This window comes from Haplochromis burtoni, unplaced genomic scaffold (genome assembly GCF_018398535.1).
Source record: "Haplochromis burtoni strain Fernald_Lab_line unplaced genomic scaffold, NCSU_Asbu1 Contig_336, whole genome shotgun sequence".
NCBI lineage: Eukaryota > Metazoa > Chordata > Actinopteri > Cichliformes > Cichlidae > Haplochromis > Haplochromis burtoni.
The window spans coordinates 469,060-497,039 of NW_024582697.1; the positions used below are offsets into that span (position 1 = coordinate 469,060).

General features: G+C 40.6%; 1 protein-coding gene across 2 annotated transcripts in view; it reads right to left on the reverse strand.

Moving 5' to 3' along the window:
• Positions 1-27,980, reverse strand: part of LOC102296362 (mitochondrial import inner membrane translocase subunit TIM16) — a 112,577-nt gene that overhangs the window by 75,112 nt on the left and 9,485 nt on the right. For both annotated transcript variants that reach the window (XM_014340627.2, XM_014340625.2), the window contains exons 7-9: positions 27,433-27,483; positions 2,011-2,094; positions 1,058-1,140 (exon numbers count right to left, since the gene is read on the reverse strand). In XM_014340627.2, coding sequence (XP_014196113.1) covers positions 1,058-1,140; positions 2,011-2,094; positions 27,433-27,483 — 218 coding nt within the window. The remainder of the gene's footprint in view (positions 1-1,057; positions 1,141-2,010; positions 2,095-27,432; positions 27,484-27,980) is intronic.

Genomic DNA, 27,980 nt, shown 5'->3' on the forward strand with positions numbered 1-27,980 from the left:
CAATGGGATGATTGCGAAGAGGCACTCAGACATGCAACTATCTGTCTCAATCAAATGAAAGAGGAAATAGAGGAAATGGAGACGAGTGGCGAGCACGAGGGCAGAGGGAGGGAGAGCAGAGGCTGGTACTTAGGGACCTTGCTGTCCTCTTATTCACTGGAAGAAAACAAAAACTATGACATTCCACAGAGACCGCTTCCCTCTGGTAGTGTTTTGTCTAATAAAAAACTAGGCCATAAAGCTTCACACTTTCTGGTGCAGCCACACGTGGACACCCAGTCTGAATAGCTGTGCCAGAAGAACAAATGTTGAATCTGTCCTGCCGTGGCCATTTCACATATGGCAAGAAAAATGCTTTTTGCAGTAATAATAATGATAATAAATTTACTTCATCCACCACAGACTACAGCATGACCCGACAAAGTCCAGTCACTTTATGAGTGGAATGACTTGGAAGGCCAGCCTGTTCATAACAACACTACAATGCATGAGCTCAATCTAACAAAGGAATCCTCACTCCCACCTCCTCTTTTCTCTTTCTTCCTCCATCCTTCTATTCCCCTTGTCTCCCCTCTGGAGCCCAGCCACGCTCCTGCTGTCCTCCGGTCCTCGGCAGCCGTGTTTGGGAAAATAAACTGAGCGGCTGGAGAAATGACAAGCAGCGAGCTGAGGGAGGAAGTGTCAGTGTGTCTGCTGCTGCTTCCTGACGCTTTTGCAGCAGTCGTAGAGAGAGCGACGCTCAGCACACATGTGCACACGCTTTGCTCCACTGAGACAGTACACGAATCTGTCTGCGACATTCCCGGAAACAGCAAGAATGTGGAGGAACAGTGTAAAAACTCTGGGAGGTCCACATGCCTGTCTGGCCATATATCATTGCATATGTGCCAGCTACACACTAATATGCCCACCTACATGATATGCACACACAGATACACCGTTGTACTGCAACACATGACCTCGTAAACTCTCACTCACAGACAAACACTTAAAAGTGAGAAGGTCAGTGTCATGGCTGTGTGAGTCAGTTATGGACACAAACTGATGCTGTACTCACCCACTGGAAGTGCCGAGCGAAACAGAGCCGAGCGAAGAGGTCAGCTTCCTGCTGTCCCAAAGTCTCGCCTCACGACTACGCATCTAAACAAACAACAAAGTAAGACGCTGAGTACTCCGAACAGAGACAGAGCACGCCAAAAGGGGTCAAATAAGTTACTTTCTTTATATGAACCTAAGAGGTGTTTTTGAAATTGTCACATATTACAGCGCTATGTGATGCTAATTTTCAATTTTGATCGCAGGATGATTGCACAGGTCATCGGGTGGGAGGTAACCTCTCTCCAAACAATCAGTCTTAACGCAGACTGACTGCAATCACTCACACAGAGGAGCGCAACTCGTCTGCGATGTATCTTTATGCCAGTGGGGAATCAATTGGCACTATTACTGATTGTATTCTACACTAATCCAATGTTGCCAAGCACACATGCAGCTAAGTCCCTGCTTGTGGAGGATTTTCTGAATTTCCATATCAAATCTATGAGGTTCTGGCTAGACTGAATGTAATTAATGTGAAACAGATTGAAGGAGTCGGCAGTACTTTTCACTGAGTTATCACAGTTATCACTGTGTTATCATAAATTGCAGGAAATAGGCATCTGGACCCAATTCAATGGCAAACACATAGCAAACTCCAATCAGTCTTTTTTTTTTAATCGGCTGCTTTACCAGCATCTTAACGCAACAAGACGGCACCTGATTGCAAATTTATTGCACACAGTTGGAATAGTTTTGGTCATGCCAATCACCATTTCCTCTTGTGTGATTGGGAATTTTGGAATAATATATATATTTTTTAAATGCATGAATAAAACAATTTCCTGCCTGCGGTGTCTCGTCTTTTTGGTGTAAGTTTTATACATCTTACTGTACAAAGAGGCACTGATTCTGTAATTCTTACAGTGACAAACACTGTACCAAGTATAACAAGTTGGCTTCACACTTTCTCACCATATCAAAGCCAGTGGTCAGTAAAAGATCATCTTTGGTCCACAGGATCCGTGAATCCTTGTTGCTTTGAAGACTCTTGGCACTCTATGGGAAAAATAATACAAAAAAATAAATAGATTACTTGACTTTCCAATCGGCATCACAAGAAGACAAAACACGTCATTTTTCCTGAAAGTTAAAGTCTCAGTGGTGAAACCCAAACTTTATAATTAAGAATTTTTATTGAATTAAATGCAAAAACATCAAAACAAAAGGAATGAATAAGGCTGCTCAAAGATGCAGACATGGAGTGAGGTGTATGAGATAAATTGTACAACAAGTTATTGAGTAATAGTCAAGTATCAAACATCTAGGAGATACTATTGGAATCACAACAACTTATAAAAAAAATTGTCCCCATTGCTCCTTGACCTCATTTTTACATTTTTACAATTAAGCCTTCCAAACATCTTCTCACAAGCATGTCCATCATTTGTTTAGCAAAAATTTTTAGTGTCAGAGTTGTCGATCCTTTCCAAAGCTTCAGGGCTAGAACCACATCAATACTCTCATTACAGGCTTATTCAACTGTGGTAAGGTACCTGAGGAGATCCTTGGTGACATGGGGGAAGTCACACTTCAATCACTGATCAATACAATCCAAAACCTGCATGCACTGACTATAGGAATGTTGGCACATAGATGCACCTGGATGTTACTTCCTATACAATCTTTAATTTATATGTATTTCCAAAAATTATCAGATCATTTCAAATTATAGCTTTCCCTAAGTTTAACATACAAATCACCTTCTTTAAAGAAATCATCTAGCGCTCTGACGTCATCTCTCAACCATTCAGCCCATTAGAGAAACCCCCAACTTTACATATAACCTCCAGGTCTAGTTCAAGATAACTTGGGAAGTGATGAGTGTATGATTTGCAGCAAAAAGAAGAAAGGGGAAGGACTACAGACAGGATTCACAGGTGCCTCACATCCCCGTGGCTGAACAGAACAGGACTTGCCCTATGAAAGGAGAGCTTGTTATTGTTGATGTAGCAGACAAGGGGACTTCTGCCTTGAGTGCAGCTAAGGTTCCTAAACTGTGACACTACTGGTGTATTCATGAGTCTTTGTTGCACAGTTTCCATGGGGAATATGCGCAGAAACAGCACAACCGGGCCGAGTTTACCGGGTGGTCTCGAGATACAAATGACACACATTGTCAGAAGTAATGCCTAAAAACAACAGGGAGTGTTGAAATGTAAGGAATGTGGCAATCTGTAAAGACAACATATTAAAGAGGAGAAGGCAGAAGAGTGCATGTAATTGAGCAGGATTTTGTATGTATTGTGTTAAACACAGAGTTTCTACTGACTCACTTCATATGGCATGTGCTGTGATTATTGACAAAAGAGCTGAGACGAGATAAACTAAGCTCATTCACAGAATATCCATCAGCTACTTTCAAGTGTTAAAATCACTTATTAAGAGCCTATCCATCAGGACAGGTAATACAAGTAAAGTCTCACAGCCACTCTCAGTCAGCAATTCCCCCAGTATCTGTGTAGTAATACTAAAGTTACACTGAGCTTTAAGCATAAGGAATGGGAGCCAGTGATGAGATTTCCATGGAACAGGAGCTGTGAGCCCCTCAGCCCAATATGCCTCACAAAATTAATGCTGTCTTCTTTATGGACATACTAACCCCGAGGAACACGGCTGAACTTCTGTGTATGGCAAGAAGACAGAGGCTTGTTTTCTAGGACTCAATTCTAACAACCTCCCTACAGAGCATGCAGCCTCATTCTTGTGCAACCGTTAAATAGTCACAGATGACAAATTGTAAAAACAAATGGGGAGAATTTAAGCTGCCATGTTGCACCCCTGATCTCACTGGAGGTCAGAGGGTAATAGGGCCTGGCACTATACAACCTCCATATATATGCTGGGCAATGATAAATCTGCAGCTGAAGCCCACAGTTGGTCAAACAGGGATGAACACATAACAATAAAAGGCAGTTTAGAAAGAGTTTTGCAAATGTGAGTAGGGAAGGACAAACATATGTGGGACCTATCACTTCAAACTCAAATCCCACTTCCTTTTTTCCACTCCCCCTTTCTGATATTGTTCTTGCCACAGTCTGATTCTGGTGGTTTCAGAATTGACTGCTCAGAGGAAGAAATTGAAGATATGGTTTATAAATGTTTCAAGTAAGCATTTCATCCCTGCCGATTCCTTCCAAATCCTCTCCAGGCACATGTTACTTTGAAATTTCCAAACTATGACTGACACACTTTGTTAACTCAGGGCACAGTTCTTTGGACCGAAAAAAGAAAGGATAAGTGTGGTCATTTACTGGAATTGATGCTTGTTTTATTTATTTCACTGAATAGGAATCTTAAAAGTTCACTCCCTTCCCCAAAGGGATCGTGTAATTGTGTCTTATCTTGTTAAGTAGGTTACAGTTGTGGTCAGAAGTTTATATACACGTATCATGGGCATGAATGTCTTGGTAATTTGGGGACTTTTAATTATGCCTTTGAACTTTTCCTTTTCTTTTGTTCCAGGGTGGAATGATTGTACCGTATATATCTTTAATACTTTAAAAAACACTTTTTTGGGGTTAAAATATATACATAAACTCACTTAAATCTTTGAATAAGTCATTCTTAAAATTCTATATCTTTTAACTTGACATGGCCAAGGCCTATTAACTTCTTGTTGCCTACTACAACTGGTAGCCTCCCTTTGCCAGCATAAAAAAGATTTGTTTGACAATTTTCACTGGATTGACCAATACTCAGAACAATGGGGAAGTCCAAGGAGTTCTGGGAAACTCTAAGAAGGAGAATTGTAGTATTTCTAAAGAACTGCAGAATCCAACAGCATCAGTTCAAATAGTTACACTGACATGTCACCACTTTGCAAAGGTCTGGAAGAAGACCCAAGCTGTCACCCTCCATATGAGAGGATATTATTGAGGAAGTTCAAGAAAAACAACCAAGGCTCAAGACTCCCATGAAATGGAATAATGAAAAAAGAGAAATACCTCTAAATTCTTCAACTTCACCTGCTGTTTTAGCTGTTCAGCTGATATCTGCCCATTGCACATTATGGAGAGTGCACTTTAATCTCTAATGTTAACCCCCTCTGATGATGCCACAGGGGGACAATTGAGCAGCTATACCTTAACCAGACACAAGGGGATGATGAGATCATCTAAATCCAAACCTTCCTGTCTGCAGTAAATTTTATAACCTTCACAACAATAGCTGTTAATAGCAACAAAAGCTTGTGATGGCACCAAAGAAATAAGACAGAAACACCTAAAGGTCAGCAAGATTTTTGATATGTTTTTAGACCATCCACCATGAATCTTAAATCATACCTTCATGAACCTCTACCCTACTTTTAGACCTGCCTGCTAAGTGGGAAGGACAGAAAGACACAGTTCTTTTTGGTAGATCAAATATTGGACCTTTGTAAACAACATCTGGTGCAGAAAAACTTTGTTTAGTCATTGTAGCAACCCTCAGGACTTCACCACAGGGCAGCCAAGCAGGGCATGTAAACCAGCCTGGATTCTGTCTGCAGATATCTTTTAATATTATTAAACACATCAACATGATGTCATCCTTCACCCAGATCTGAAGGAATGTGCGGCTTTAAGACTTTCTATGAAGATGTCATCAGAGCTTGCTGGCTGGATCCACCGCAGTTCATCTTAGTGTTATCTGCTGAGCTTTTCACTTTTTCAGACTAAACAGTTTCAGCTTAAGCAAGAGTAATACAGACCTCTTGTTAAGCAGATATTGACCTACAGAAATCAGATGCTGATTTTAGGATGAGTCATTTCCTGATTGGCAACCACTCAGGGCGGTGACTAACCACATGTTGGAGATCTAAAATTATATCCTGCAAAAACCTGACGCCGCTGTAACCAAACAATAAGTGACGTTGAGCTTGATAACTGACAAAGCTAGACTGGCAAGATGCCTACTTTCCAGTCATTAATGTTGTAACATAAATATGAATTGAAGTTTCGGCCAAGACTCCTGTGCTGCAATCACCTTCCTCAGTAAAATGGAACAACCTATAAATCTTCAGCAGTCAGTTGAAGGTATTCTTGTTGGCCACACTGGCAGTTCAAACAAAATTTATTGTTCCCAGCTATGAATTTACTTGACAAAGCTACATTTGCACACGTCATGATCAAACGTTCACTTCTGCACCACTCTCAGGGGTGATATGTCTTTGTCTGTTTCATTGTTTTATCGAACACCACCTGTATGTTATACAGATGCGCTCTGGCTCCTGGTATGCTCGCAGATAGCTTCATCCACTAAGAGGGTTTAGAAAATATACTACTGACCTGGCCCTCAAACATATTTCTAAAGCAACACTACCAAAGTTGTACTGACAGAGTTGATAATAAGTCCTGGATTGAATAAACACTTAAGCTGAGACTGGGATCATTTTTCAGCCTATAGTCAGATGGTGTACCTCATGCAGGTAACAGAGCTCATATTTGCCTTGATAAGTCCATCCTCAGATGTACAGCAGAGGTCCAGAGTAAACACAGGCATTCGAAAGAAGCAATACATCAGAAAAGAGCGAGGAAGGAGAAAAGCTAAAGCTAGTGCCGTGTAAACAGACATGAAAAGAAGTCATTGCCACTGAGCCGTTCATCACCATCACCACTGGCTGATTTCCTTCCAGGGGTAAAGCATTGGTGAGGAACTCTGACCAAACTAAGAACAAGCTGAGCGAAGACCATTTAAAGCATGCGGGCTCTGTTTAACACTCAAACTGCTTTTAGGAGCCACATGTGTTTTGTGAGTCACAATTCTCAAAAACAGATGGAGATTCCAATTGTGTTCTAATTACATGCAAGAGTAAACAGACTAAATACAGCATCATCATCACTTTTTTATCATAGTTAGTTATGCTAATCCATGGCTGAGCACCAGATGACTTTGTTAATGTGAGGTCAGCTTTTTCCCCCCCCAATCATATTTGCAATAAGTGAGAAAAGCATCACCCGTGAAGAAGGCCAAGTCTGCAGGCTTGTTGCCATTCCTGTGGACCTGTACTGGGCACGGCATGGCTCTGACCTGACACGCTTAAAGTAAATGTTTATGTTGATTTATGAGATTTGGTGTTCACTCTATTTACAATCTAAATTTAGCATTAGTCAAAAACGGCTTGAATACTTTTTTGAAAAAGCAGATAAATCCCAGTTACCCTCGCTGTTAAAACACCAAAATCAGGGCCAGAATTAAACACATTAACAACTGGTAGGTGCATTTTTGGTGAACTTTTAATACTCCTTAATACTTTAATAATCTATCAAATAATTTGGTCCATGTGTTGAGGTCAGCAGTCTAAGTAAAGAAGCCCAAAACTCGTTCTTCCAGGACACCTCACCCAGCTCGTCCAGGGGAACGCCGCTGAATGAATGTCACTGAATACTGATTAAATCATAAGGTACTTAAAGTATTAGTTTAAGGGTGTGCGCACTTATACAGACCGCTTATTGTGCTTTTTTCTCCACCCAAACAGATGTGTTTGTTTTTCAGTCAAATCGTACATTGTGGCATTTCTGCTAAAGGTCACATTAAAGGTGGAAAAGTTTTGAAATTATTTATTGTGGCCTTATTTTTTAACATCATGAAAGCCTTTCATCTTAACAGTGGTGTCCATGCCTTTAATATCCACTGTAGAGGTATTAGAGGCTCTAATAAAGATGCCCTTCCCAAGAAACTCAAAGTAATTTGGATTGTGGGGCAGTTAACTAGACTAACAGCCAACCAGGAAGCACGTGAGTAAATTTGAGCATTTTGTTGTTCTCTAAAATCTTTAGATTTACCTTGATAAATCAGTCAGTGTGACTTAGATGATATGCTAACATAGCTAGTGTGGTTTGGCTGATAACTGTCATACATTTACATAAATCTCACTACACCCAACATCTATAGGTAGATGGTTGCCCCTCCCAGAGCCTGGTTCTGCTGGAGATTTCTGCCTGTGAAAAGCGAGATTTTCCTTCTCACTGCCGCCAAGTGGTTGCTCAAAGCGGATTGTTTGATGGATGGGGCTTTCTCTGTACTATTTTAGGGCCTTTCCCTTACAATACAAAGCGCCTTGACCACTGTTATGATTTGGCGCTATATAAATAAAATTGAATTGAACATAAAGTTAAGACTTTAAAAAGTGGATTCACATTTGATTGATGTCACTGTGGCTACATCCACCTTTTAAATACAGTCTCTGAGATTAACACACTATTATTTCCAAAACTGACACCGAGTACATCTGAGGCTGATGGGAACAGCCTCTTTAGTTAATCTGTCACGAATGAGGATGATAAGTTCATCCGCACGGAAACCTTAAAGTTTGTAGCAATTACAGATCATGAATAGCTGTTTAGAGACTTCAAGCTTATGGTGGCAATAAAGGAAAGAAGAAAGAAACATATCTCTTTAGACCATCCACAAGCCCTAGATCTATGTTGCTAGTGATACTAAAGAAGCCAATTGTACAAGACCCTCATTTCATACCACCATAAATTTCTGTCCTATTTTTAGAACTGCTTGTGGAGTAGGAAGGAGGAAAAGACATAATTCTTTTTAAAGAAAAAAAAACAACATTTCACCTTTGTGAGCCACATCTGGAGAGGAACAGCTTAGTTTTGCCACTGCAGACAGGCCATCAATGAGGCAGCCAGGCAGGGCTTATAAACCAGCCTGAAGTCTCTCTGCAGATATCACGGCAACATCTCATCCTTCACCCAGATCTGAAGGCACGTGCAGATCTGAAAGCACGTGCAACTTTGAGCCCCTCAATGAAGCTGTCATCGTGGCTCCAGCTGGCAACTGGAGCCCCTGCACAACTGAGTATTAGGAGGTTTTTCTGAGCTCCATTCACCTTTTCCCAGTAAACAGTGTTTCAGTTTAAGGAAGAGTAGCACAGCCATGAGAGGGCTACAATACTACTGATGCCGGAGGGCGGCCAGAGGACACAACATCTGGACCTTGTGAGTGTGTATATACATGCTGCCAAACAGTATCTCTCCACTGGGGTCATAAATCTGTCTGAAATCCCATTCACCTAGGCCTTCTCCTGCTCACAGCTAAACCTTACAGATATCTGACTAATCGACCACGACACATTTGAAAATGAGGCGAAAAAGAGAGAGGTAACAGAAAAGAAAAAAAGGAAAACAAGACAAATGTTTCCTTAAAAGCCAAACAAAGGATGGAATCACAGATAAGCTGAGAAAAAGTGAGAGACACTTCATGAATTTACAAAATATGCACAGGGGATCAGTTACACCTGCTCGAATGACAGAGTAAAGGAAGTAAAGGAAATGACATCACATCTGGGAAAAGAATAAAGCGTCCACATCAAGATCAGGGCAAATATTTTACAGACTAAATCATAAAAATACTGAATTCAGTCTAATAACAATAAAGAAGGAATGCCCAAGAAGGATAAAAAGAAAGGATGAAAGAATTGTTGGCAGTGATAATGCAATTCAAACTGAAGTGACAGCAGGCAGGGTTTACACCGAGGTTAAACACTTTACAGGCAACAGGAAAGTGCCAGTCAGCAGTCTGGCCAATTATGCTTTTATGGGTCTATTAAATATCCTCTCTCAATATAAACAAATGAAGATCATTCCATCTCCTTCTGTCCTTCTCCCTCAGCTATTTAACTTTTGAACTTGAGCAGACGGTGTGCACATCTGTGTCACTCACCGAGAATGTTGATTCACCCACCAGGATGAATATCAGGTGTCTGTATGCACATATGGGAACTATCACAATCTCTCCATCCCTCTATTTCACAGCCCCTCTTTCTGTTCAGTTTTTCAATGTTCTCTATATCAGCTCAATGGGAGTGTATTCAACAATGAGTGCCAGCAGTCAAGAATTTAATTTAATGTACTGGAAGAATAAGTACTCATTTCATCCTGTCTTATAACAGTGTGTTGACACTGTCCAGTCTGATAATGTGGGCTTAAAGTTGGTAGGTGTCAATCATCTGCTGCTGCTCAGCTTTCCTCAAATTAAAAAAAGGGACCTTATGTGTACTCTATATTAAATAATATTTGAAAATTTTGGAAAATCCTATCATTAACTGCCTTACAAGATTTACAGTATTGTACAAACGTCTTGGACCACCCCTAATTTCATTAAATTGTGCTAAGAAAATGGGAAATGGGTGCAGAGATTTAATAAAACATGCAAAAATACATGGAAATACAGTTTACAAGGCCAAAACTATTTGTACAATTGTAACAAGCTTAAAGGTTAGTATTTGGTCTGACCACATTTATCACGTATTCTTGTAACTTTCTGCATTGGCAGTGTGTTTGGGATCATTATCATGCTGAAAATGAAGCTGTTGCCAATCAGCCGTTTTCTATGGTACTGTATGATGGATCAAAACCTGACAGTACTTTTTGATGTTTATAATTTCATCAGTTTTAACAAGATTTCAATCACCAGCCACAACTCACGACAGAGCCTCCAGCTGACTTTGGATGCCGACTGTCGTACCTCTTTCCTGCCCTCCTCCGTACCAATTGATGATAGTTTAAACCAAAACTATGACATTTGGATTCATTGCTCCACAAGACACGTTGTTGCTGATTTTCACTCCAGTTCTTGTGTAATTTGGAATACCTCAGCCTTTTCTTCCCATTTCCCTTCCTTAAGATTGGCTTCTTGATGAGCCTGATACATCTGTCAGGTCTTTGCTGCATTGTTTACTATTTTTTAAGGACATGACTTTCAGATAAGGTTATTTCTGCTGTAGAAAGTTTTGTCTTCCTTTCACTTCTTCTTCTGTCCTCCATTTGCCCAGTTTCCTCCTATCTGTTTAGGATACACTGCACGCAATGCTAAGATATAACAAGTTTTTAGTTAATAGTCTTTGGAAATCGCTGGTGCAAAAATATTTTATGCCTGTCAAACTGTGTTATTGTTGATATTTTCTGCTAGTAACAAAGCGCCTAAAGATACAATTCAAAATCGGGTCTTTCTTAACTTGTCTGTTATTTATAGATTATTCATCCTGATTCATCCTTTGAGTTAGGTCCCTTTGTTATGCTTGAATTATTCATAGATTAGGGTTAGTTAAATACCAGGTTTGGACAGAAAATGAGTGCTAAAGCAATCAATGTAAAAAAAAGAAAAACTTTTAAAGACCGTTAGAAAGCCTGGAAAACAATTGCTCAATACCACTGTAGAAATTACAAGAACATTTACTTCTTGAATCAAAATATCAGGAAAAGAGGAGTGTGTCAAAGACTTTTGCAAAGTAGTGTATTTAACACGGTACAACTCTGACTAAAGGTAACAAAATCCACCTGCCAGAACCATACACTCATTCATTTGTTTTAATAGCTTATAAATGATGTAAAAATGACGTACCAAGCCAGATCAGCTTCTCTATTGCCAGCACTGCATCACATGATTGCAGCTGCAACCTGCTCCTCATTTTCTTTCCCCAAAGAATCGGCCTTCTTTTATTTTTATTTCCACTCCTCTAATCAATAACTCCTTGCCTCGTCGCTTTCATCACCCTTAAAACAGACTCCCTCTCAGTCTTTTCATCTGTGGCTAATTAGTCTTTTAGCGATTGCTCGGTTTTCATCATCCTTTTCTGCCTTCACGGGCCATTTAACTTGCGTTTTAGGTCGGGATTTGCTGTCTTAAATGTAACTCGGACTCCACAGAAGCTTCTACTAGAAATAGGACAGAGGGGGAGGTAAGACGAAGAAGAGAGTTGGGGTGGGTCGGGGGGTGGGTGGAAGATGGTAATCAAACCAGCCGTTTTATGCTTTCATTTCCTCTGCCGCCTACCGCCACTTTTTCTCTGTTAATTGGAACCATACTATTTTTTTTTGTTCAATTCTCCAAAGTCAGGAGGACACAGTCCCTTTTCTTATTTTTGCACACTGCCTTTTCTGCTGTCTCCCTTCCTGAAAATGAAAATTAATGTGCAGGGTCAGCAGGTGGACAACAGTGTAAATCCAGCTGTAACAGCATAAATCCATAATATGACCCCATTTCCATGTAATTGAAATGTTTCCTGAATTCACGATGCATATAGAATTTTTTTGGTGTTGACACTATTGTGATTAAAATAACTCAAATTTATTTTAGAGCCTTGCAGACTGATCAGTGTCAAAGAACCAAAACAATCCTGCTTGCTGTCAATCTTTAATGCTCGTGGGTTCACATTTTGATCCTAAAATTCTTACACACAGTGGGCCAGATTATTTTCCAACAATAAAATGCAGCTACAGAGCTTACTAATAGCATTAACTTTTACAATTTACCACACAGACATCCTTATTTTTTCGTTTTTGACTTGCCTACAGTCAATTTTTCCCCTGTCTCATTTCCCCTGTGTCAGCAAATGAAAAGTCCCGCTCAAGATGAACTGAGATGTGAGCCAACACGACAATGAGCACAGCTAAGGGGCCACGTCTACTCTGCAGACAACAGGCAAGGCCTGCAGCCCCTGGGGAGGTTCTACACACTGGACTTTCCCCAAATTTACATATATATATCTATATATAGATAAATATATAGATATATATAGCATCCAGCTACAATGGAATATACAGAAGTCTTTTCTTTAAGCCAGATGTTTAGATTTTCTTCTCCCTTTTAAATGCATCCACTTTTACTTTCTAATAGATGAGAAAGTGTGGAGAGCTTAAGAGAGAGATGAGTAGAAATGGGAAATGAATCATGAGGAAAAGGCACATAGTCCACCTTTACACTGGAAACATCAATCTTAGGGGGATCAAAGACGTGTTTTCTCAGTTTCATCCTACACATGCCCCACATTCTGAATATACATCATATGTCCTAGAGTTCCTTCAATGTAAGATAGCAGGTGCAATGCTGCAATGCATATTGTTTTTAGTTTTGCTTTCTTTTGCTTTTCGTTTCAGGAAAAAGAAAATAAATCATAGAGACTAAATGGCACTGAAACAGGTATAAAGAAGCTAAAACAGAATCTTCTGATTTTATTGCCCACAAACAATCATCACTAAACTTACTGAATAAAGTTCCACTGATGTGCTATTTAAATATCAGTTTTGTTCTATACTGTAAGCTAGAAGCTGCTTTAGCTTCTGTGCACCGTAACCTCTTCCCACCATAAAAAACCCCATGATTCAGTATTTGCAGAACCCCCTTTAGCAGGTTTTCTGTATGACTTTATCAGGATCTCACATGGTTGTGGAGGAATTTTGGCCTGCTCTTCTTTACAATATTGCTTCAGTTCTTTGAGGTCGGTGGGCATTTATTTCTCTTAAGGTCCCGCCACAGCATTTCAGTCGGGTTGAGGTCTGAACTTTCACTGAGCCATTGCAGCACCTTGATTCCTTTATTTTTCAGTTATTCTGTAGTCGATTTATTGCTGTTTTTCGGCTCATCGTCTTGTTGCATGACCAAAAATTAGCCCAAGCTTTAGTTGGTATGACGTGGTTGTGCTGATAAGCTGTGTTTGGCTTTAACCAAACATAATGCTGTGCATTATGATCAAACATTTCCACTTTGGCCTTGTCTGTCCAAGGAAAACTGCTTCAGACGTCTATTGGTTTACTCAAAAGCAACTTCACAAATGAATGAATAAAGTACTCTGATTCTGATGTTTCTGAACATGCTAACTGAGGACTGTAGTGTCTGAAATGTAGCATTGCATTACATGGTCTGACCTTGATATGCATTTGCTGGGACACTGGAAGATTGTTAACAAATGGAAGCATTGAGGACAGTTACCAATCTTTTTTGCTGTAGAACAATAGATTTTAAATTATTTGGAAATGTCTTACCTCCTCAACATTGTATTAACTACCACCAAACTGCCAAAAACTTGTGGTTTTGTTGAGGTGCTCACATTTACTGATGATCAATTAATCGAATGCATTTCATTAGCAATACTTCTACTACTGCATCTTAATTCCTATGGAAGCAGTAAAGGTATACTTTTCACAGCAATCCATAGAGTCCTGTTAAAACTTCACATGTAATCTAAGATTCATTTACTCAAAATATTTAAGGCACTGAACTTATTTAATTGCTTATTTTAGACCACTGCAAACCCGGAGATCACAGCTGCCTAAACATGGGTGACTGATGGATTAAGCATACTCTCACAGCATCTAGAAAAGGGATCAGTTAAATTCTATCTCAGATAATAGAGTTGTATAATAAAGCCATGAATCATACACTAGAATGTCATAAAAATCTATCAGAAGCTCAACTCCAAGGCAGCTTTAGATTTAGATTGTGATTTTTGGTCTGGGCTATGTGAACAAATCACTTTATCTGCCGAAGAAATTAAACACATAAGTGGTGCAAAAACTGTATATATGAGCCAGGCTGCTAATTGGGGCATTTGGCCACTGCTAGAAATCCAGCAGCCAACAGCACCAGCCTTCGCTATGCTCACCACTTTCCAGGATCCCGGGACAACATACTGGACCCAATCGCACCACTCTGACGATACCAACAGTGTGCCTACTAGCAGGGGCCTCCCTCTGGGAAAACCATCCAAGGTCACAGAAGTTTTCCTTGGCTCAGCACACCATACAGACTTAGCTGGTTCCTGGAACTATCTTGATTAACGGGACCAGTAAATTCCCCAAATCAGTCTTTCAGTCCAAAAGAAGCAAAATCCAGCCAGAGGAGATTTCAAGTGTATGTTTGGTGATCTCCAGGGTTTTTGATGGTTATTGTGGTTAAGGTTCAAGCAATGACTATTACAGAGATGCACTTAGTGGCTCGGTCTTTTAAATCCAACCAGAGATTCATGGGTCAGGATAGGGCACAAATGACAGAGGGAGGAATGATCTTGCTGATGACAGCAAGAACTGCCAACACCCGGGGTGATGAGAATCTGCACGCCAGACCTGAGCCACAATAACAAAGAGACAATTCTTTTGTTTTCTTTTTTTTTTCCATGTGCAAAAAAATAGAAGAGCGTTTCTGACTGAGCCGGAGCCTACACAATTAATCATGCCAACACTGTTGAAGACCCCACGAGGCCGCTCAGTCTTTGTAGCCTGACCCAGCCCTTTAGTGCCTGTTGTCATTTATGGCTCTTTCATAGCTGCGACGGATACAGTTGGCTGGCTGCACTCCCTCTCTGAAACCACATCATAGAGGCTTCACATCTTCAAAGTATACCCCCATGCCTTTGCATAGAAGCATGAGTTGCGAGCGCTGAGAGTCAATCGAGAGGCACACGTGTGCAAAGCATGTCATTTTCACGTCCGTGTCATTATACTCCAGGAATCCTTTACCCTGTGTAAATACTGGAGGCTGTTCCTTTAATTGCTTCCGTTCCAAAACGATTGTTTATATTCAGTAATTAAAGTTAGGTATTGGAGCTTTCCTGTATTGATTTCAAAGACCTGTGAAATTATTGATATTACGGGGAAAAAAAGATCACAATAAATATGAGAACAAGTAGTTTAATGGGATTATAATGGCCACTGCAGGTGCTAGCCTAAAGGGACAATGAGATGAGGCAAGTGTATAAAATCCCAACCAGGCTTATATCTTTTAAACACTGGATTTAATTTCAATGGCTATTGCCCAAGTGTTGACCTCTTGCACACTGCATGTGAAACACCCAAGCATGGGGAAGCTGAGTGACACACTGATTAATTACCTCGTCTTTGCTATGCTAACAAACAGCTCATTCTCCTCTCCCAATTACAACATGCCTTCTAACACTCAGCAGCTTCACTCCAGGAAAATTTCCATTTAGCTCTTGCATGAAACCACAAATTGCAGCAGAACCTGTTGTCTTATGAGACTCAATTAGTAAAAGATGACCCAAGCTTGCTTTTGTTGGAAAAGGATGTAGCATTTAAAAGACTTGTGTGAGCCAGAATTTCAGCCCCCGCCGCCGCCACCACCCTCCTCCCTCCATGCTCAATAGTTTCCACTGTTAAGAACTCATTACATACTTTGGCCTTGGAGAGGAAAAACATTTAGCACCTATGCAGGTATGCACACCTGTGTCCAATGCTCAGAATCAGTGTAATAGCACGGGAATAGAGGCCATTCTGCATGTGCATCCCCTTGGAGATTAAGGGGAATATTTTGGGAAATTTTTCAATACTGAACATCTAAATCTTTATTTTTTTTGCAAAAATACCACTGCTATGTGGTTTAAAGCAAGAATTTTATTGATGCTAACAGCAGAAACCTCTGCCCAACAGTACAAAACCATCTCAAAGCAATCCTTTTTGAATTAAAACACAAGTTGCAAGTCCTCTGGGGCTTGTGCTGAATAGCTATAGTTAAGTTTATGCAATACGGAAAACAGCCTAAAAATGTGCACAGAGATGTCACAGTCTCACATGCCACCCGCTGAAACATTGTTAAAAAAACAGCTGCCCCTTCATGGCAATGACGATACCCAGTGGCTGTAGCCTTGCCCAGCAGGAACATGTGCCCTGCTGCACCACAAAAACTGCTTTGGAGCAACTGAAGGAACACATCAAAGAGACAATCACAGTCTCCAAACAACCCATATCCACCATCCACTGAAGCATCCGAGGGGATGTGCCATGCAGGTCACGACTGATCCACAGAGACCCCACCCTACCACTCAAAAAACCCAAAAGACCTGCTGCCAGTGATCAAGTTGAGCCTGTTTTAAGAGCTACTGTATACATTATTACAAAGGTGGTTTTAAAGCAGCTGCAAATGATGTATAACACTTACATTTTCCCATTTGGATTCCACCAGTGATTTATTGGTATGATATGACACATTTTAGTAAAACAACACTATTATTCAGCTTGATCTATACTGTTATTTTGCCAATTATCTGCAATTATACAATAATGACATAATCACTGCATAAACTGTTTATCTTTTTCACAATATAATGAGTTTGACATTCCTTATTGCAGAACTTTATATATCGAAGTCTTAAAGGAGCTTTGTATATTCAATATAACATGGGAAATTGTTGAAATAATTTTAGTTACATTACTGTTTATCATGTAAATCACATTGTAGTGATTACATAGCTAATGAAATGAATTCAAGTGCTTTCCACTTGAATTATGTGATTAAAGATATCATAGAGAGAAAACACAGGCTGTATTTTTTATGTGAAATATCGCCACCATTTCGTCAAACTAAGATCAACAAGCCTAGTTTTGGACAGAGCCCACGCTGTTCTTTATTTCCTGAGGGCACTCTGAGGCTGGCCTCAGATGTCTTTCAGTTCCTGCTCTCTCCTTCTACAGTGGAGGTCTACTGCACAGCATATGGATGCAAGTCTCATCACAATCTGACAGGTCAGCTTCTGCTTATGCTGTTTGGCATTTCACAAGCTCTCCAGATGTGGTGATTTCTATTGTAGATGTCATTGAATGCATACAGCAATACATCTTTCATGCACTCCTCGTGGAGCCCGAAGGAGGTCCAAAGAGAACCCACTCCACACAAGGAAAGTGCAACCCAAATAATAACTAATCCTCAGGTCAATTCACACACAGCATCACACACCTGCTCATTCACATCACATTCTGCTGCTCTACCTCCAAAGCAGACTTCTCCCTTCTCCTGTAATTCCTCCAGGAGCAGCATGCTTTTTCCAATTTTAAACAGAACACAGAAAAAAAAAATATCTGTATTTTTTAAATGCATCATTTAAGTAAAACAGCAAAATAGGCAATTAAGGTCATGCTGAAAACTAAAGCAGAGATAATGAGGGCAAACTGAGGTGAAGTAAAATTGGAGCTTATAAGATCCTGAAACTGCGCTGATGTCGGTTCATTATATTTTTCTATCCCATTTAAAAATAATGATGAAGCGACCGATTCCCATGTGAACTGATCCCTGTTTTCCAACTCTTTCTTCTTAGCCTGCCCTTAAATCAAAGAAAACGCAGATTCAGAGAAAAAATGACAGACAAGCTAAAAAAGAAGCCAATTCCCATGGTGGTGGATCCATTATCTCAGGATGCGGCAGGGGAAAAAAAGACAAGAAAAAAAAAAAGAGCTAATCATCAACTATTTTTGGCTCCAGGTGTGACCCACATGTGTGCACAGAGTCTTCATTACTTGGAAAATGGGAGTCTCAGAGCAGCCAGCACACTAATGGGGCCTCCGCTCCACAAACAACACACACATGTGAGCAAAGGGCTTCGGTGCTGCCAGCTGGCATCCACTCTTTTACCCCCTGTCCTCTGAAAAACACACCCACAAACACAAATCTGGATTGTTAATGGAGCTAACACCCCCTCAAACCTTTGGCCCCGCTACTCCCCCCAACCCCTCATGCTTTGAGACATCACGTAGCTTACAAAGAGTCAATGCGCATAGAGAAGAGACTGTAGGTCACAAACTAACCACTGGTAAAGTAATCATAACTGAGACGTTTTCCATCCAATTCTGCTAATAGAACAGCCACATTTTCTGCCACTGTTTAGCTGAGCTGCCTGGATAGAAAAACTCCTCATTAGGAAAGAGTCTCCTCAGTTTCCCTGAAAGTAACTAAGACTGGCAGCGGGGCGGCAGCCAGTAACACAGGGAGCAGAGATTGAGAGAGAAAAGGAAAGAGGAAAGAAAGAGGAAAACGGGGGAGGGGGCACAACATCTGGGCTGAGTTAACCACTGGCCATTACAAGGTCCTGAACTCAGCAGGGTCTGATGGAGAAAAGATACAAGCACAAAATACTGTGCATGATACTGATTGGGGAGGACGGTGAGTATTCACATAAAGACAAACCACAGGAGTAGGACAGAAACATCACATGGAATTATGTGTGCACCAGCGACGAAATACGACAGCCCCTAGGAGGTCAAAGGTTGGATCAGCCTACTAACAGGCAGCTTGACTTTGGCAGATTGTAACATATAACAACTGTATAGAGTCTTGAATCTGTAGCATAACTTATACAAACAGTGAAGATGTGTTGCGATAAAGAAAATAAAACTAATGTACGTATAACAGTCTTCACTGGCATTACATGTAAAATGTGAATATTTGTTCAACTGTGTGCAGTCTGCTGCACACTTACTGAAAAAGAGGATGTTCTGAAGACGCTGTGGGAAGGTAAACAGGAATATTTCTGATATGGCACGTTTATATTCAGGATGAGAAATTGATGTTGAAAACATTTAGCACTAAAAAGCTGTTTAACAGCACATGAAAGCCTGTCCCTTAAATCGTTTTAAACATTTTTTTCCCTCCACAAATTGCCCGGTTCCAGCCATGTTCAGATATACTGGTATATAGACAAATACTTTTTAAAACACAGAAGCATTTTTGGCTCAGTTTAAAGTTAAATTATGCTGTTTGTGTAGCTGGAATTCGGAGCTCAGCTTTGAGTAAGCCTGTGACATATTCTTGGAATAAGTTCCGGTTCTTTAAAGACATTATATTTCACATTTCACAACGTTGCCTCCATATCCCTGTGGTGTTAGTATTAGACATTCTCCGAACTCTAAACAAGCTTCATTCTGCGGGAAGTGAAACTTCATTCTCTGGCAAGCACGGATCTTCTGCAATCAGAAATAACTTGTTGGTAGAATACTGAACAGTTATGAAACTATGAGAGTTTGTATTGACACTAGATGCATATTTTAATACTCCATTGAATATTAACGAGAGGTTTGGCTTTAAATTAAGCCTCCACAGCCGGGGACTTGAGGAAATTGCTTCAATCAAAGTCAATATTTCTATTATATTTTGAGGCAGATTAAAATTTTATAAGATCACATAGTTGTATATCGGCAAATATTGTTAATAAAAAAATATTTTTTTGTCACGGATCCTCCTCTTCTTTGGCTACTCAACAAGTCACCTGCCTCCGTCTTACCTCGTCCCGAGTATCCTCCTCTATCACTCCTCTGCATGTCCCCTTTCACTAAATCCATGAATCTCCTGTGTTCAACATCCTTTCTCCAGTATATGCACTATCGCTTCTCTGCACATGTCCAACACATCTCAACCTTGCCTCTTTCTGTCTCCACAAATCTCAACCTGAATGTTCGCTCCGATATACTAACTTCTAATCTTGTCACCTGTCTCCTACTCACTCACATACATTTATTCTATCATGTTTCTACTAACTCCTCTCCAGCCTCTAAAACAAGTGATATCATATTTATTTAACAGTAAACATAGGATTTCCTTTATAATCGTGTCAGCTCCTGCTTCCAAGGTCAAACATGAACTATGAAACTCAACTTCGAACAGCCAAGTGTTCTTATGGTAAATGGACTGGTTTTTATATAGAGATTTTCCTCTCTACCTGAGCACTCAGCGCTTTATACAACATGCCTCATTCAATCATTCACACCCACTCATATAAGCACTTTCTTCTACCTAACATTCACATACATTTCGACAGATGTGTCACAGGACAACATCTTGCCCAAGGATATTTAGCATTCAGACTGGAGGAGCCAGCGATCAAACCACCAACTTTCCAGTTAGTAGATGACCTGAGCACCAGCTGCCTCTCTTATCAAAAGCATACAACAAAAACTAATTGAACTTGGAAGTGCAATTGTCTTCTTAAATTCAATTTGGAAAATTAAAGCCAATACATAGAAAAGAAGTAGCACAGTGGTGTAGTGCTTAGGACTGTCACCTTACAGTAAGAAAGCCAGCTGGGGGTCCCTTTGTGTTGGAGTTTGCATGTTGTCCCTGTGCCCGTGTGGGTACTCCCCAGGTACAACTGCTTCCTCCCGCAGTCCAAAGACATGCATGTTAGGTTCTAAATTGACCATAGTGTTAGTATGTAATAGACTAGCGATCTGTCCAGGGTTCACCCAGCGTCTCGATCAATAACAGGCTCCAGCTCCCCACGACCCTGAACTGGATATTTTGTTAAGAAAATGAATCAATGGATGGACCAACATATGAAATGCTGACTGCACATTTTGCATCAAGTCACTGCACTGCAGTATCTTTCTGCATGTGTTCACACTAATGAACTATAACAACACAGATTTCATAATTTGATATCAGCTGATTGTTGCAGTCCTTCCATAATAACGGTTGATCCAAAATCCACACATCACAAAGATTAAATCTATGGGAATAAAATGTACTAGAGTGAGTTAATTTCACCTCAACCGCTCTTTCTTATGCACGGAGTTGCACAAGAAATGAAGCATCAAATAAACCAAATGCAGAGGCACAAACACCAAAATTAAGTCCATCCATTTCACATCACGTCTCTGAGTGTTTCTCCTTCATGGCTGTCGACATCAGTGATACAAACTAAACTATTCTGCAGCAGTCAAAGAGCTTCTTTGTGCTGCCTGCCAGAGTCCACACACAATCTAAGCTCATCATGCCTGCCTGTAGTTTATTCAGCCTGTAATGAGTAATCTGAGAGTGATCGCACATTTTCCAAACACACACACACACACACACACATATGCGCTCTTATTTTTTCATAATTATAAGAATTCAAAGAAACGCAGATAAGACGGACATCCAAGTGTAGTTTATTATGCCTGTAATTATAAATACAAGAACGGCTAACACAGAGTTCATTCCGTGTAATTTATAGCGGGATATAAAAGATGCTATAGCACTGAAACCACTTTGCTTTTCCTTGGCCCTGCCCAGTGTTCCCTCCTCAAGTCCAAACCCACGGCAGCCCATGGTCCTCTCTAATTTCACCCCAAGCAGCAGAAGCTCGAGCTGAAAAAGAGTAATGTGGCCCCCAAGTCCAGCAAACTATTCCCTTTTCCTGTCTCCCTCCTCTTCCAGCGACCACAGATCGACAGCTCTACGGCCAGCACTGGCCCAAAACTATGAGGGGTATTTTCAGCACTGTAATTTAAAAGACACATGGTATACACACAGGCACAAAGTCAAATACAGAACCACACACTCAGCAAATACACAGCCATTGGGGATAGATCAAAAGACAAGAGAGTGGAGAGGAGACAGAGATGCCCACAAAGACACGTGGCTCATTAGGATCAGGTCAGTGTGCCCTGAGTGCCGAGTTTGAGGAGTCTTGTACTGAGTAGCTCAGTACAGGAAAACAGGGTGGAGGCCCAGCAACAAAGAGATGTGAAAGAAACTCATCTGTAAACAGGAGGCCAGTATTGGGATGTTATGGCAGGGAGGGTAGAACCAAGAATAGCAAAGAGATTTAAAAAAAACCCTGTTTGTTTGGTACTTGATGATTCACCACTTTGCTATGCTCATGCTGTGTGTCATTTAATTCTGGAGAGAAATCCAAAGATTCAGTTGATTTTGATATATGTTACCATTTTAAAGGCTTTACGACACAAACGAGACGGCTTAACTAGGATATGTTATATGCCCAGTGAATGTGTGGTTAACAGATTTTTGCTTTAAATCATATAATGTTCTTCGGATGACATTAGTTGGCGGTTGATGTACTATTTAAAAATCTATTTGTAACTCTTAAACCCAAACGTATGTTGAAGGATATCTAAAAGTTTATCAAGAAGCCCCTTTACTTGGAAAAAAATAAAAGATGTCCAGAGGAAAAACAAAAACATTTAATCTGGAATTGAACCCGTCTTCCGTGCGCCAACTACCTAACAACTATCGCTTGTGCACATACATACACACTTGCACTGATTACAGATGCAGTATATACACTGCTCTTTCTGTCCAAGACCTTAATTACCCTGTGCAGTCTTATTTCCCATAAATACAGCAGGAGCAGGGCTGTAATTAGGGCCTATATTTACTCCACCTGGCTAAGGGAGAACCCAATTCAGTGCTGGCCACAGGGATGAGCAAGCCCCACTCAACTAAGCTGCCTTTGGAGGAACCAAGGCACCAGCTGTGTCCCAGGTCATGGTTCTGGATGCTGTGGAAGATGAGGAGTGCCTCGCAAAATCCAATCAGGTGCACAATAAAACCTGTGTCACAGTTCCTAATACTGTATTTGCTGGAATGATCTCCACAAAATACTTAATTTGAAAGAATTCATCCCATAACACAATAGAAGCTGTTTGCTAAACCATCTTTGCAACCCATCTCTTAAACTATCTCATCTAACTTTTGCTTGTCTGCTGCTTAGGATTCTTAATTCCTATTTTTCTTATTGTTTGCGTGTGAATTCCCAGTCAACTACCCCCTAGCAAAGTGTTTATGTATTGACTGGTTGGCAAGTTGCAGCTGGAGGTGGCTGGTAGCTGCTGTAAAATTGCTTCCTAAAGCCCCCACTCACTCCTAGTGGCCTAAACAGCAGTCTATGCCCCTCTGGCAACGACAGGTTGCTAGGGAAAACTGTGTATTCGCTGACCAGATGGTGAGTTGCTGAAGGTTGCCTGTAGCTGCAAGATTAAATTTATTGCAAAGAGGTATACAGTGCTGTACAGAAAACCATGTTGCCATTGGTTTGCATAGCATCAGATCGCCACGGTAACGTACAGATGCATAGAGGATCAACTCTGGGTTCAGTATCTACTGATTCTTTGATATGAAAAGTCAGGAATTAATCCACCAACCTTCTGACCGTTCGATGACCTGCTCTTTCAAATGAGTTCTTAAAAGTATAATGCAAAGTGGAATTCAGCTGAACCGTAAACCTCTTTGCAACCGGTTTCACCCAGTGAAAGGCATGAACCTCTAGCAACCACACACTAACTGGTTGGGGAATACAAATTCATCCCTAGTAAACAGTAGCCACCTTGGTAGTCGCCGACCCGCGTCTAGGACAGTGTGATGGGGGCTTTTACACTGCATGTCATTTAATGGTTTTAGCAGGTGAGCTGCATGGCACTCCTGCTCTTCTAATTTTTTAATATTTCTCTTTAGCCTTGTTCTTGTTTTCGCAAGAGCCACCATTATAACAAATAACTCCTCATTATTACATCTACATGAGCGCACCTGCTTTTTGAGGAACCGATCAATAAGCCTGCATTTACCTTGAGTTATTTCTCATTCCTGTGATATATCCAGTGACTGTTAACTACCTAAAAATACCTGGAAAATACAACATTTCTTTTACAGTCCTTAAGGGAGGAGGAGAATAGCCAGTACAATCACTTATTGGATCAGCACTACACAGATGAGTGTTGCAAATGATACGTCGGCTTCCTTCCAAATTCGGGCAAAAGAAAAACATTTCTGTTAGATGTATACATTTCACTTTGTTTACTCCAGGGAAATTCGGATTGAAAATTGGAGAAACTCGTGCTTTACCCTAATGCTCCCCAGCTTTCTTACAATATCCTTCCCCCAGAAGTCTTTTCAGAGAAGAGTTGCGGCGTCTCCTGATGAAGACAACTGACTGGCACTCAAGCAGGAAGGAAAACAGACCTCCCAGTGAGGTTACAAATTCGCATAGTTTGGCCATTTCTCTGCCCCTCTGTTTACTTTGTGGCCACAATGGCCGTTCCCTGCCATCGCATCACATCTACAACAACAAACCATTGAAAATGCAAAGTGGAGAAAGTGCTTGAAAATGCCTTCATGTCAGAAACAAACAAACTATTTTGTGGAATCTCATCGAAACCACTCATGCAATGTGAAATGTTGTGCTATGTTATGTTTTATGGTGTCGAACTGCTTTGTGGCTCCCACTCTTCTCTGCATCAGAATTACTGCACTCATCATGTTTCAGTGTGTTAAGGATTCAGCACCCACACCCTTCAGCAGATCTGGTGCTAATAGGAGTGGCAGTGGCTCTCCCATTCTTTTGACAGAGAAACACATCTGAAAGCTGTATGGGTGAGGTTCTGCCCACTCTTCAGAGGGCCCAGACCAAAGCTTTTCAAAGCAGGACCTTCTGGTTTTCTGTTATAGAAGCAAAAGAAGAAAGGGAGAGAATGCAAAACCAAAAAGGCAACAGCAAACCCTCTCATAACTTTGATCTGGATCCCAGCTCTCCTTGGTTTGAGGTGGTGAATTAATGTGCTGACTACAGAGAAGCTCAGTTTGCTGAATCACATATCTGCACATATTAGTAGTCTGCGAGGCAAAGACACACATTAATCAGAGAAAGCAAAGAGAGAAACAAAGAGGGTGGAGAGGCTAGCAGACTTGGCTCAATGGTCTCTGAGTGTCCTTGCGGCAAGCAGTCTAAGAAAACTTTTTTTTAAAGCCACAAACCATTTTTGAATTGACAATTTTGTTGCAGACCAGCTGGGAGAGGGAGGGATAAAAAGAGTCTAAAAGGAGTCTATCATTAGCTTCTTATATATCTTATACAGAAAATAAAAAAGAAGAAACGAGAGTTAAGCAAGCATAAAAACAAGAGTAAACCTTCAGTCTGTCTCCTACTGTGGTTGCTTACTACATTAATAAAGATCTCTGACAATAGCTGCACTGCTTAGATAGAAAAGTGTTGACAATGCATTTGTTATCTCTTGTAATAAAGGAAGTAAAATGGAAGATGTGGCACAGGGAGAATGTGACATAATTTAGCCTTTTTCTAGCCATATAATACTCAGTCATTTCTAGTCTTAGCAAATGCACTGCCTGTTTTTTTTTAAGTTTTTCATGCCATAAGCTGCTTTTTAAATTATTTTGATTCCAGGCCTTATACTTGACCATTTTCAGAAGAATGTTTTTAGTTTGTTAAACCACTTAACACTGATCTACAAATCATTCAAACATTAAAAAAGACACCAGTCTACCCATGCATTTTAAACTTACTCTTTAAAAACATTCTAGTGAAAATGGAAAACTGTGAAGGTGAAATGGCAAATATAATCTTGATTTTGAACCCCTACTCCCAAAAGAGACACATCAGGTAATCATTGTGAGTAACTTTGATTCAGTTCTGAACAATACTCTGAGAGGAGCAGCAATTATTGTTGTGAATGAACGGATTGTTGATAGATGCCTCTCGACTGCATCCACTGAGCTCATCAGGTCATCGACCAAATGAGCTAAGACTCAATCGAAAAATGTATGTGGATAAAAAATTATGGAATCTCCAGGATTATTCAGATGCAGCAGAACTGGGAAGAATAGATGTGAAGTGCAAAATCTGTGCAGTACTCGTTTAGGAAATAATTTTTTAAACTGACCTAAAGACCTTGCCTTTTCACGTATTTGGTTCTCCCCATTCCTAAAATGTCCTAGTGCAGCATATCCCCGCCACTAGGAACCACTGGCTCCTACTGGAGACACTGTTTGAGACAGACAGACTACCCAGCACTGATTTAATCTAAACTAATGACACCCTTTGGCTGCACCAAGTTGCCTGGAATATCATATTTTCAGGCAATTTATAGCACTGCTGGACACATCTTCTTAAAGTCTGCATTGGATTTCTGGGGAGAAAACCCTCCTGTGCAGAAAATTCCAACAGGCTGCAGAACAGCAGTGTGCTAAAATGACATCAACACTGAGACACCTGATGTAAACAACTGGGTTCAAAGACTGGAGAGAATCAGCTCATGTTACCTCAGAAAACAGACACCCATTCACTCCATTATACAGGCAGTAAGACGTGTGGCACAAATAAAATCATCTGCATACCCTTTCCTTTGCTGCCTCGCTGACTTCAGAGACATACCTCTGAAACTGTAACCCTTACATAAAGGTCTCGAAAGATTCAAAACAAATAAAGAACACATGGGCGAGTACATACTGTGCAGTGTGAGCAGATAAAAATGTCTTCACATGTTCGCAGGTGCATGAACCCACAAATATGCTTCACTTCCATACAGCCTGCTGTGCCTTCCAGGTATTTCTGTGATATAATATATTAAAGCTGCTGCTTCATGTTGTGTTTTTGCAAGATTCTTTATATTTACAAATGTGAACAAGAGACCATCAGGCACAATACTACCTCAGTAATTAAATCAGCCTGGGAGGTCCACTGTGGAAATGTGTGAGATTATTTGCACTATACTGAGCTGCCTCTCGCAACACTCACTCATGCCTCCCCCACTTCATCTTTTCTTCCTCATCCCCTTAGCACACAAATGCCCTACCACTCCACTCCCTCATTGCTGGTGGATAAAATTGGCCCAAAGCTGATTGCCAGTGGAGGAGAAAGGGGAAAAAAAAGGAGGGATGAGGGCTGGGATGGGTACCCGTGGGAATTAAAGAGCAGCGATGACATCGTGTGCAGCACATCCATAAATCAGTAGTAGATGAATTACTGTGAGTGGCCAGTGGTGAGCATTCTTGGTTACTGTTAACATGTTTGTCACTAGATGGAGTGCGGGAAAGTAAAGGGGCTTATATTACAGTAAATGGCAGTAGAGCACAGTGACAATGAACAGGGTGGTTATTCTACCAATAGGTACTTTGAAGAGAGATGACTTTCTATTTCTTCTACACTGTAAACAAAATCCCACGCCACAAAAAAAAAGCAAGAAGTGGACCACAGTTACAAGTGTTACAATGCCCAGAGAGCAGCTGCAGTTGTTCCTTTGGCAGCATTGTGATGACTTTTTACTGGAGACTTACCTGAACAGGTGCCAGCTGGGCTCGGGGATCAAACACACGGATCATCTTATCCTATCCAAGCATTAAAGAAAGAGAGACTTAGTAAGTCAATTAGCAATATTAGAAATTTTTATTATTTTTGATACATGACACAAATATTAAGAGGGCCAATTTAAACTGGGACTTTTTAAAAACCAAAAAAATAATGTCTGTGTTGTAATTTCCTCTTTTTTCCTTCTGTGGAAAAAAGCTCAATGGAAAGGGGCTTTTTTTAAGTATTTTTTAAAAAAGTCTATATATCTATAGTAAAATTAAGAAAGAGCAACACAAGCTCTCCAAAGTGCCCTTATTCATCAGCGTGATCTCACTGATTCATTGTTAGCAAATGCAACCCAGTGACCTCGCCGTGGCCTCCCGTGCCGTGACCCCGGCCAGCCCAAACATGCATTAGGCATCAATCAAAGCAGCCAATCACAGTGGCTCCTATGTGATTGGAAGGAAATGGGGGCTTAATGGGATCAAACTGTGACTGTGAATGTGAATGTGTGTCTGCAGCACGACCGTGATCA